Consider the following 12,497-nt stretch of genomic DNA (forward strand, 5'->3'; position numbering starts at 1 on the left):
GCAAGTGACTTAAATGAAGCCTGGCAAAAGTGAAAGCGGAGATATTTACTCTTGACAGAACATGCTGTAGAGTTTTGGCTGATGGCAAGTTGAATCTGAATAGCAAGAAGTCCAGCTGTACCGTGGATTGCATCAGGCCCACCACTGCCAGCCAGGTGAGGGGAGGGATTGTCCCACTCCACTCTGCCTGGTACAGCCTCACCTTGAGCAGTGTGTGCAGGTTTGGGTGCCACAACATAAATACATAAAGCTACTACAGGGCTTCTAGGAAGGCTGTGAAGATGGTGAAGGGGCTGAGGACAGGATGTATGAGGAGTGGCTGAGGTCCCTTGGTGTGCTCAGTGCAGAGCAGAGGAGCTGATGGAGGCCTGATGGCAGCTGAGCTCCTCACAGGGAGTGGAGGGGCAGCGCTGAGCTCTGCTCTGTGTGACAGCGACAGGGCCCGAGGGAACGGCATGGAGCTGTGCCAGGGGAGGGGCAGCTGGGGGGCAGGGAAAGGGGCTGCACCACAGGGTGCGACTGGGCTCTGAAACAGGCTGCCCAGGGCAGTCATCATGGCCCCAAGCTCCAGCATTCAAGGAGTGTTTGGATAGAACTCTTGAGCGTAGGATTTGGATTTTGGGTGGTCACGTATGGAGCCAGGAGTTGGACTTAGTGATCCTTGTGGGTCCTTAATGCTGTGCAGCTATGATTTTTAATAAAAGCTGTTCTAGGGAATGCAGTGTTTTGTGAAGAAACCAGTATGTTAAATATAGTTTTTGGCATCCAGAAATTACCAGATTGAAGTCTGTGGCAGTCTATCAGGCTCTTTTTTTTTTCCCTTCTCATTTGATGAAGTGTTATTTATAAACACTGGAATTTTAATGGGGTGGACACCATCATGCAGAACTAACTGTGCCGCACTGTTAAGATGGAAACCTTCATGTCCTTTAGCTGATCTTGCTTGTGTTCCTCCAATCTAATGTACTTTAGGCTAGAATTCTCCAATGGTGTGGTGATGTCCTAACCAGCCAACAGCAAAATAGGAAATTGCTTTTGAAAAAGCTCTGCGGTTGTTATTTCAATACACAGAACAAACATCTTGCTGTGTGCCACAGGCGGATGGCCAGTGCTGTGTTGTATGCGAATGTTATGAAGCGATCGAGTGGTTATGACGCTGAAATCTGCTGTATTAACATACACAGCTTCATTTGTTTCATAAAACAGACCAGTCACTCATTCCCAGAATGTGTATATGAAATCATTTTCATCGTGTTCCTTTCTCTTGTGCTTTGCTGTATTGTGGCTGTTTGGGAAAAGCTGTGAACTGAAATCATTCCCACCTTGGTTATGATGAACTTAACCAAGCATCTTGAAGACAGAAAGATTTGTGTTACTATAGAAATGCAGTGCTTTAAGAGACTGGCAGTGAAGATCAGAAGCCTGATGTGCTAAGTCCTGTATTGATGTTTCCATCAGTATTAGTGCCTGGAGTTTAGGATTATAGAGTATCAGAAGGAGCAGAATGCAGTTTCTTCTCACACCTTGCTTAAACTAGAAAATTGGGTTTCTTATTTGAGCCTTATTTCCCCATGTAGGAAAACAAACAAAAAAACACTGTAGAGATTTAAATAGGAAGAAGAAGTATTGAAGTTCATCCCAGAGTTAGTTTTGATACTGAACTTGTGCATGAAATAGATTTGTGAGAGGAAGAATGCAAATCTCAGCCTGGGAGTGTGTCAGGTGAGGTATTCCCATGAGACAATCTCATTTGGCAGCACGAGGCAGCTATTTCAACAAAATGGAGTTTGTAGTATGGCAGGAGGGATATAAGGATGCCTGGGGACTGGAGAACCTCTGGGAAGAAACTGGAAACGCTTTACTTGGCTTACTAAAGTGAATGCAAAAAGTAGCACCATTTGTTTTTCTAATTACATTTGGATTTAACTTGGGCTGAAGATGCTTTGCTCCCTCCCTGCTGGATTCTCTTGGATACAGAAAGAGTCCCTTTACAGACTGGTTTTAAGCATTACTTCCTGTTTCAACGTGCAGTGAAGCGTTTAAGGTGTCAACTCTTAACTGAGCGAGAATTGTATGTTGTATTTTTTGTTGTTTTCAGTATTAGCTAACAAACAGTTCAGCAATTTGACATGAATCAACAGGTTAGCCAGGAGCATCTGCAAATATCTGGGGTTGTACTGTTGACTTAAAGATGCCAGGTGGTAGGTTGGTGGAGCAGGTTTGACCTTGTGTTAGCAGCCCCGTAATTAGCATTCAGATCTGCAAAAATGACTTCATGTTATAATATTATAAAGCCTTAGAGCAGGTAATCTGTCCATCTTGCTTCATGTGAGGGGTAGAGTTTCCTTTGTGCCTTTTTGCCATTGGGGCATGAATGTTTCTGTATGAGAAGGCTATTAGCTATTACTTCAACACTATTCTAGAGATAAGAAATGCAGCGCTTATTAGTAATTAGTTCTTGTAGTAGTTGTTCCCTGACCAGATGCTTTATCAACCTCTGCAGCCTATTTATAATACTGAATTATAGTATGGCAGAGTGTCCTGTGTCCAAGTGTATGAACTGTGCCAGATCGTGGCACAGTGGACAAGAAATAAGATTCACGAAGGACAAGTCCTGCTTTACTAACCTGATGTCCTCCTAAGATTGAGCAAACCACCTGGTTAATGAGGGAAAGGCTGTTGATGTAGTTTACATAGACTTCAGCAAAGCCTTTGTCACTGTCTCCCACAGTATTGTCCTGGAGAAACTGGCAGCCCATGGCTTGGACAGGTGTGCTTTTTGCAGAGTAAAGAACTGGCTGGAGGGCTGGGCCCAGAGGGTGGTGGTGAATGGACTTAAATGCAGCTGGTGACTGGTCACAAGCGGTGTTCCCCAGGTGTCAGTACTGGGGCCTGTCCTGTTTAATGTCTCTATTGGTGACCTGGATGAGAGGATTGAGTGCGCCCTCAATAAGCTTGCAGATGACACCAAACTGGGAGGAAGTGCTGATCTGCCTGAGGGTAGGAAGGCCCTACAGATTGATCTAGACAGGCTGCATTGCTGGCCTGAGGCCATTTGGATGAATTTCAACAAGACCAAATGCTGGGTCCTGCACTTTACCCGCAATAACCCAAGCCAACTTTGCCATGGGCTCCGCTCACTGAACTTTTGTCTGAACTGTTGATCCTTGGTGATGGTGTACACTCTTTATCATGTTTTGAACAGTAGTCTTTAGCCTCAGAAGAACTTGTTATGATAATGATTCGCAGTCCAGCATTTCCTTGAGGCTTTTCTGAAGCTGAAGACTTACTGTGAAATGTTGTGATCTCTAGAAAAATTTTTGAAGGTGAGCTTCATCAGTGGGAATGTATGATGGAGCCGGTCTTAAAGGTGACTCTTCTGAGGATGAAGGAATAGATCCTTCCCTTCCCACCATCACTGGGATGTTACTGACTCATGTTCAGCTTGAATATGAAAGAGCTGATGTAGAGGTTCAAAAAACATCTTTCAAAAGTCTTTTGGTTTATTAGTCATCTTTCAAACCAAAGCTTGTTCTTTATAGGAAACCAGCTTGCTTCTAACTAATCATTCTGACATACTGAAAATACAGAACTGAGATTTGTAATAAAATAAGACAATAATGGTAAATAACATTTGCAAGTACTTGTAACTTGTCATTTAATATACTAGCTCTGGATGGATATAGCAGTCTCTCGAGTGAGTAGTAAAACGCCAGTGTGAAATGAGAGATTAAATGCTGTGTTTTGTAGAAGAGTTATTAAGATGCCTGAAATAAGAGTTGTGCAAGTTATCATTTCAGCAACAAATCAGTTTGTAACAGACAGAGATTTTTCTTTTCTCTAGGAACAGCTAATTAAACGCAGACTAGGATCTGGATCCATGCAGAGGATACTGTGGGGCTCCTCAGTGCTGAGGCCTGTGGTGGGGCTGACAGAGCAACCTGGGCCAGAGGCAGGAGGCCCCTGATGGGAGGCAATGGGGCTGGGGGTGGCTGCAGGGCTGCCCTTTTGCTGTACTGACATCCCAGTGGAACGACTGTCAGTGAATCTCTGGGCGATACAGGGCTGTAACTGTTGTGATGAGCCCCTCACATAATGAAGCACCATGAGGTCTTTGAGGTACAACTGCAGTACCCTTAACAGGACTACCACATTGTGCTTGTTCATACACAAGAAGCCCACAACAGTGCTCTCTCCTGCAAGCAAGCACCTCCCACCACTTGTTGCTGTAGATCTTCTCAATCTCTCATTGGAGCTAGTGGAGCAAGGGTTCAAGGTCCTCTGGATGTTGTTGATAAAAGGCAGCTGAGGATATTGTGCTTCAGAGCCAGGAGCACTGCAGGCCATAACCTAAGTGTTTTCCAGCTGCAGATCAGAACACTCAAGATAATTGTTCAGCCTCACCAAGTATCACATGGTACCACTCAGCTGTTTCTTTGCCCACCAGAATGCACAGAGCTGTTGGAGACAGGATCATGAAGGCAATACGGTCCTGACTGTGGCTCACAGACAGGGCAAGTCTAGTCTGATGCCACTGCCATGGCCCTGTGCTGTGCTGGGCTTTGTTGCCTGTTGTGGTTTGGATGCAGTACAAATGCTTTCCTATGCAACCTATTGTAGGTAACCTGTTTAAGGCTGGAGTTGGACTAGATGATCTCCAGTGATCTCTTCCAGCCCCCGTGATTCTGTGAAGCAGTACTCATGAGAACTGTGCTCATGATTGGTCCTGAAGGGAAGGATGTGGGATCTTTAGCTGGGAGTCTTTGTTGTCTACCTTGGCAAAGATGCAGCACACTAAGTTTATTGTTTATTAGTATGGGAGATAAGTGGGAGAATGAGAGTGTGTTCCCAGCATCAGACAGTTGTCACAATTGGTTGTGCTAACTTTGAGTGACGTTATCAAAAAGGAGGGTGGAAGAAAAGCCATACATTGAGTGCATTTCTTTTCAGACAGCACAGACAGACTGCCTTCAGCTTTAAGTGCACTGACTGAGAAGCATTTTCACACCAGCGCATCGTGACTCATGCTTCATGAAGTCATGCTCGTGCCTGTCACGTTCAGGTATGGTTGTGCAGCTGCAGGAAAACATTCATTTCAGCCCTACCAGACACCTGCCAATACGAAGGGAAAGGACACTTGTGTGGGGAGCAAGGCTCTAGCAAGAGAAATTTCTGCAACAAGGATCGTGCCCCAATTACCGTTTCAGTCATTGAGCTAACAAGATGGGAACACAGTTTCCCAAAGCTCAGAACACTTTTATCCATGACAGGGTCAGTACGAAGCCATGCTAGCTAAGAGGTGCACACAGGGCATGGTTTTGTTCTCAGCATTATCTCTGAAAAAGAACTGATTGGTGCCCAGAGTGGTCTTTTGTGTGCCTAATTTCGTATCTTTATTCTGCTCAGCAGTGGGGGCCAAGAAGAATTCTAAAGTAATTGCAAGAATTGGTGCTGTGCAAGGTGTCTGAAAGTACCCTCAACTGGTTCTTGTTCCAGCACTGTGCTACAAACAGATCTGTGTCGCAGTCTCTGAGCCCTTCCTGGCCACAGTGTGAACGGTGCTTCTCCAGGAGGGGCTGCAGTGGAGGTCTCTGACCAGGGGAGCGTCCATCTCCAGTGATATTGGAAGTGATTATGGGTCTGTTTTCATTTGAAGGAAAAACCCAGTAGATAGCATTTCAGGTTGAAGATGTGAGGCTTAGACATAAATGGCTGCATTGCTACAGCTGTCCTTGGGTGAGTCACGGGGTTAGGATTTGGATCTGTTTATGTTACAAAGTGTCGGTGACTGTGCAAAAATTGTGTAGCGTGCATAATAGACTGCCGTGAGCCACTGGCCCTGGAGCATCTTGCTGTCCTTCCTAGAACATTGCTGAGCCTGGGGTGGGCAGGAAGATGGGGACCTGGACCCCTGTCAGACCTGCAGCCTGTCACAGGCGTTGCAGTTGCTATGGCTTCTCACAGCAGATGAACTGTAATGTTAGGTGTAGGGAAACCATAGGAAATGCTCACTTCCAGCCTTTCTGTATCTTGTGAGGCAGCTTTTATAGAGCTACTGTGAACATGTCCAAAAGTAGCTTGGAAGGCTACTCTGCTCTTCTTTTTCTGGTCTCCCCCTCCAGCTTTTCTCCATGCTCCCCTCCACAAGTGGATGTCACAGGGATTTACCTGAGGAGCCTATAAGTCACCAAATGAAATTGCTGGAGGAGAAAGGGAGCTTTGTTATTCCAGAGCTGGCTGGATGCCTGCTTTGCCCTTGCATAGAGGAACCTGCCTGGAGAGGAAGGCTTTGAAGCAAGGGAGGTTTCTGCTTCTATCCCCGTGCTGCTGTTCAGCTGGCTGCTGTTCCGCGCTAGCTGCTGCTTTGCACTGGCTCTTGTTAGGTAGGACATTTTTAGGTACTGGATTGGATTTACTTCCACCCTGTGCAGACCTGCTGGTGGTCTGCTTTTACACGCTCCGATTTACAGAGCTAGTGCCAAGCTACTAAATTATTAAGCTAGGGTTTTAATAGAAACCCCTATGTAGGCTTAAATTGTTTCCACTCCATTTGGAGTTTTCTGCTCTGCTGGGTTTATGTTTTTCCATGCATGGAAGTGTGGAGGGAGGAATTCATAGGAAAGCACAGAGGCAAGGAGGAAGAATTCAGCCCGAGAATGCTAGAAAATATAGAAGAAATACAAGCTTAATTGGTGCTGCATCCAGCTCTGATGGAGGTGAGAGAAAAAAAGTCTTCCTAATCCCTATGATGATTTAGCGGAACCTTTTCTGTTTGCTTTTAATGCTGTTTGTAGCTTTGGTTCCTCAGTAAAAGTTTCTTGCCTCGCTACTTTTTGTTTTGACTCCTTCCCCAGGGCCTGAGAGCGATGTTTGTTAGCAGTGCGGCTCCCTCTCCAGCCCTGCATCACTCCCTCAAGCTCTTCCCCTTGCTGCCGATTGCCCCTTGTGTCCCCAAATCACTGCTGGGTCATGATTACACCTGCTGATTAAATGCTGTCCAGGGCAGCAGTGGGATTTTTAGTAGTTCTGCACTTACAGCGTTTTTGTCTGTGCAGAGAGCTCTTTTTCTCCTCTTGCTTCTGAGATGGATGCCTGCAGCTCAGGGATACCAGCTGTGGGGCGAGTGGTGTTGCTGAACCCAGCTACGGCGAGTTGAAGTAGCTGAGCTTTCAGTGTGCTTTTAGAGAACGGAATAGATCTGTTACGTAGCAGGCTCTGAATGAGAGATTTACGTACAGCATTTCTCACGGAGTGGTGAACGGCTTAAAGAGTCTGAGTTGGCTGGTGTGTGTGTGGTGTGGTGCTAGCAGCTGAGTCCTCCTTGGGGTTTGCAATCTAGCTGTGGGGAAAGTTGAGCTGTGAATTACAAAAGCTACCTCTGTAGTTCAATGGCAGGAATAGCACTGCAGTTCCTGTCATTGTAGTAATGCTCTGGCTGTGTTTAGGTACTTACCGTACTTAATTGCATGACTGATTTACCTAATGTCTCTCCTGGGGTCATTCATAACACTTTTATTTTTAGGATTCGGGGAAATTAGGGACACTACTAAGTCTGCTGTGGTGCTTTCTCAAGACAGGAGTTTTCCAGCTGGTGATGGCAATAACAGCAGTGGCTCAGTCACAGAACAGCCTGCTGAAGCCAATGATGTTACCGCTGGCAAATAAAGAAAGCTTAATGCTCGAAAGTCAACAGGTTCTACTGAAAATACACAGGTGTGGGCAGGGGCCATGATTTCCCTGTGTTTGGATATCATGCGTGATCCGGTGTATCCAATAATTGGTGTATAGGTGGTTGCATGTGCTCCACATACAGCTATAATTCATTCCATTTCGTGGCAGACTGGCTGAGCACCACTGGATGAGCTCCTGTACTGGGCTGGTAGATCTAGTGGGGTGTCTGACATGCTTGTAGGGGAGGTGGTGTGCTGTGAGGACTGTTTAACAGCTGGCCTAACATGGCTGGCTCCTCTGCTTCTTTTTGAACAGATGGACCTCTCAGTGGAAACTCTTTACAGCTTCATGCAGGAGCGCCAGAAGAAGTATGCCAAATATGCAGAGCAGATCCAGAAGGTCAATGAGATGTCTGCCATCCTCCGCCGCATTCAGATGGGCATCGACCAGACTGTCCCGCTGATGGAGAGGCTGAACAGCATGCTGCCTGAGAGTGAGCAGCTTGAACCCTTCAGCATGAAACCTGACCGGGAGATAAAGTCCTAGCTGCTCCAGCTCCCTCTACCTCCTGCACCCCAGTGCTTGGCACAGGCGTGCCTCTGGACTGGCTGATGTTGGGAGCAGACAGTCGTGTCGTCTGACTTTCTGCTAGGGCACCAGAGGAGGAACAGTCCCAGCTGCCAGGGCTGTGCAACCAGGAACCCAGGAGCTCCCCTGGCCTCATTGTTTGGAGAGGAATACTTAACTGTGCTTTCGTCTCCCCTCACCTGCCCTGCTTTCTCCTCTTCCACTGCCACCACCTGTGCTGAGACGTTTGTTTCATTGCTGTAATTAGATGTGGGTTTGCAGAGGAGTTCTTTCATCCATTCTTTTTACTAGAAGAATTCAGTGGGATATGGGGTGTGACAAACCACCTAACATGCTTTCTGTGCTGCATGGGTTTAGAGAATTAGATGGCTGGCGAGTATTCTTGAGATCCTCTGCCCTTGGAAATATGTATGTTTTATAGGTGAAAGTGTGGGAGCCAGGAACTGGCTTATTAAAATATGTCTATTATCATAATTAACACGGCTTGCATGGCAGGGTTTTGGCATGTCCTTTCTTGAGGCTCTTTGTTTTTATGGGCTCACTCATTTATGAGGCTGTAAAGGAATAACTGTTCCAGATATGTCTGTTATTGCTGAGCAGCCTTCATGTTCTCTCCCCTTGCCCTGGCAGTGTCCCATGCCCCAGCTGACGGCTGTTCACGTCCCTTACTTTGCACTGCAATTCTAACAGACACTGGTACCTGCCTGTTTACTTGGCACCCCAAAGTTGGACACAAAGGATCAGATCTTGTGTATTTTTGTACTTATTGGCATACACCAGTTATCTTGGTGCTCTTTAATACCAAAGGGATGCAGTTGGAGGGGGAGATTTGAAAAGCCCTTCAGACTCCGTGCTGGCTGAACTGCCGTCATGCTGAGAGCTTGCCTGAGCCTGGTGTTTTATGACTGAAACCACACGGCCCGTTGGGATCACGCTCCACAAACTGCTCCAAAGGCAACAGGATGTTCCTGCGTTCCTGTGGACTGAGCCCCAGCTGGTCGGTCGGCAGCCTGCTCGTGGGGCCGAGGCACTGCTCTGGGACTCGGGGGACTGCAGACCGCCAGGTCTGCTACTGGGCTGCTGCCACGGGCTTTGGTTTCTCCCCATATAAAATGGGATATTTTACACACTGCTGTGAAGTATTTACACATCTAGAAATGGTGTTCAAACAGCCTGCGCTGCAATTGCGCAGCAGCTCTTATCCCAGCAGAAAGAGCATGAAAGCAGAAGCAAGGAGCCCTGGGCTTGCGGGGCCGGTGGCAGGTTTGTGTTCATTACAGACCTCCCAGAATGCTGCTGCTGCTGCTGAGGAGACTGAACTTGAATGGTGGTTTTACTTCAGAGGTGTTCACCCCAGACTTTGAGAGAGTCCCTGCCACAACCCATCTGTCAGTACAGGCTTTGGGGCTTCCTGGAATAGCTCTTAGCCTTTGAGTGTACCTAATGAGCAAGAGGCTGTCTCCAAACATTTGGGTGTGAAAGCATCATAGGTTTCTGATAGTGTAAATGGCTTCCGCAGGCAGGGAGCAACAGGCTGTTAGTTTTGCTTCATTACCAGAGGCCACATTAGCCCAGAGTGACTTTTTGTAATGCACACTGCAGCCAGCACACGTCTGTGTTTGAAACACAACTGTGGGGCCTGCTGAGCAGTGCTGAGAATGGGGTCCCGTAGCTGTGAGGCCCTCTGGATGGTACCCGGTGAAGAGTGGTTGGCAAAGATGTGAGCAGAACATTCTCTCTGAAGGGCTGCAGTGAGCCCATTTCGTTACTGCTCGCACCACAGCAGAGTTGGTACATAGTTGTGCATTGTGTATAACAATGTGAAGAACAGGCTCCCACCTGTGCTCCCATGTTTTGTAGTATTTTACACTTGGTTTGTTTAAAAGAAAAAAAAAAAGTTGATGCTTACAGGAGACTGCAATGTGCTTCCCATGGTCGGGGTATCCGTACCATCCTTCCTGGTGACATTCTCTGCCTCCTGCCGCCAGACATGCTCCGTGACATGCAGCAACTTGAAAGGCGTTTTCTCCTCCCTGTCCAGACCAAGCTGCTTGGAGGCACATGAAGTGTAGCATTCAGCTGCTGTCTCCGTCCAGTGTGAGGTTCCCTGTGCCCTGGAGTGCAGACAGCTTAGACTAGGAGTAGATCTAGATACCAGATCTGCCAGCAGGGGCAAGGTTGTGGATGCTCTCTCTTGTAAAGCTTTGGATGTTTTCCTTGCAAAGTGTTGTTCCTTGTGGTGCTGATGCAGATGAGTGAATGGTGCTTCTGTCTGGAATGTGCAGGAGTAGGGGCTGCAAATCAGTGTCTTATTTGCCTAGATATTGGGCTGATAATGGGAAGAAATGTGTGTTCCTATGCACTAACTGCCTTTTAAGCTTCTGGGTACACTTCTGGGCCTCCTGGCTAGTGACTCCTGAATAGCGAGGGTAAGTTGTCATAAATGTAATAACTGAACTAGAAGGAAATCAGGGTTGAAATGTCAGCCTCTTCCAAAGAACACAGCTCCATCACTTCCATTCGACAGGTCTCATGTGTGTCCTGCAGAATTCCTGTATCCTCTAACTGTTCTTACGGGATGGCTTACAGTTCTACTTCAAACAATGTCAGCGGCTTTATCACCCAACATTCTTAGATCTCTTGCAGAAGGGAAGCCCTTTTCTGCTGCATGTTGCTGCTGCTTGGCTGCTCTATGCTTTTCTCCGTGTGCTGCTTTTGGATTCACTGTAGGTATGGGTGATGCTTAAGGTGAGGCCTTGCTTTACTTTCTCACTCCGTGCAGCAGGGCTGTAAGACGTGACCAGAGTTACCCTTCTGCCTACATGTTTCCTTTCCCAAGCCAGTTGGTGGTGGAGAAAGCTCAGGTCTCCGTTGTAACTGTACTGCTGCTTTGAACACGAAGGACAGATTGTTAGTGCTATGAACAGGATTATCTGTCACAGACTACTGAGAAGAAACATTTCTGCTCATTCCTGGTTTGGGATGTGAAATGAAACTCGTGTGAGGTAGGTGCAGACAGAGCCTGCTGGTGTGTAACCTGAAAAGCTGGAGAGCGAAGCCAGGCCCTGAGCCGTGTTTCTCCAGGGGCTTGAGCTGCTCCAGTTCCTTTGCTGCCTTGGGTGCTTGTGGCACAAAATGCCAGGGCACTGTACAGTGCTGCACTGGAGGGAAAGGTTTCCTTTGTGACTTTTATCTGTTGTATACCGTAATGCATTGTCAGGGTGCTAAAGGACCAACCTATCTGCTGCTCCATTTCTGTGAAAATCCAGTGAAGGGGACAGAAAATTTGGTTGGTTTATTATTATTTTTAAATAAATGTATTTTAAATTATACATATTTAAATATATTTAAATATTTAAAAGGTCTGTTCCCTCCCCTAGGCTTTTACTCAGAGCGAGCAGAAATAGGCACATCCACAGGCCCCATTGGCTGACATTCCACTGGTATTGTGCAGCAGTGCTGCACCTCCCCTCTGCATCTTATGCTGCCCAGTGTGTGATCTGACTGCAAGCCTTGTGCTCCAGTACCCCTTGGTCTGTGCATTACCATCCTCTTCACTGACTTGCTCTGTATACCGCTGTGTGCGCGCTCCATGTTCCAGCTCCAACATTAAAACGTTTGGTATTGCTCTTTGCCAAGTGTGTTGTTTCTCCAAGTGCCTTTGCTTGTTTTGCACTTACACTGCTTCCTGCCGTGATGGCTGGGGACTGCGCTCAGTCCTACCTGAGCTGTCCTGCTCTGTTTGTGTCCCAGAGATGGCCCAGTGATGGTAAGGACACGTGTGTCCAAAAATGAAACAGCTGGTTTCTTTGGATGCTGTCCCAGCTGGGCTTGGCACAGGTATCCAGTGCAAGTAAACGATGTCTATCTACAGTGATGCTGTGCTGTGCCAGTGGTGGGGCTGCAGCTGGGCTGGACGCCCACCCCTGTGCTGTGCCAAGGAATCACTGAGAGGCTGTCCCTGGCCCTGAGATAGGGCTGTGCACTTCCCCAGGGCAAAGGGTGTGGGGTGATGCTATAAGAACATCCCTGCTTCATGCAGAGAAAGCCATTGTAAGAGATTTTCTTTCCACCCCAGGAATTCAACTGGGATGGTTAAATCAAGAACACAGCGACCTCCAGCCCCTTCCACCAAAAAATCAATCTCCTTCAACAGATTTCTGTTGCCTCTTGAGTTCTCACTGGGGTCGGTCTTAAGGCTGTCTCTGTGAATAGCAGTCTGCTGGCAGGGGTGAGAG

The 12,497-nt window shown here is 47.2% G+C and overlaps 1 protein-coding gene across 3 annotated transcripts in view; it reads left to right on the forward strand.

Moving 5' to 3' along the window:
- Positions 1 to 10,475, forward strand: part of BORCS5 (BLOC-1 related complex subunit 5) — a 57,671-nt gene extending 47,196 nt beyond the window's left edge. For all 3 annotated transcript variants that reach the window (XM_072350672.1, XM_072350689.1, XM_072350681.1), the window contains exon 4: positions 7,987 to 10,475. In XM_072350672.1, coding sequence (XP_072206773.1) covers positions 7,987 to 8,217 — 231 coding nt within the window. In that variant the 3' untranslated portion in view covers positions 8,218 to 10,475. The remainder of the gene's footprint in view (positions 1 to 7,986) is intronic.
- Positions 10,476 to 12,497: the final 2,022 nt, after the last annotated feature.

Source organism: Excalfactoria chinensis, chromosome 1 (genome assembly GCF_039878825.1).
Source record: "Excalfactoria chinensis isolate bCotChi1 chromosome 1, bCotChi1.hap2, whole genome shotgun sequence".
Taxonomy (NCBI): Eukaryota; Metazoa; Chordata; class Aves; order Galliformes; family Phasianidae; genus Excalfactoria; species Excalfactoria chinensis.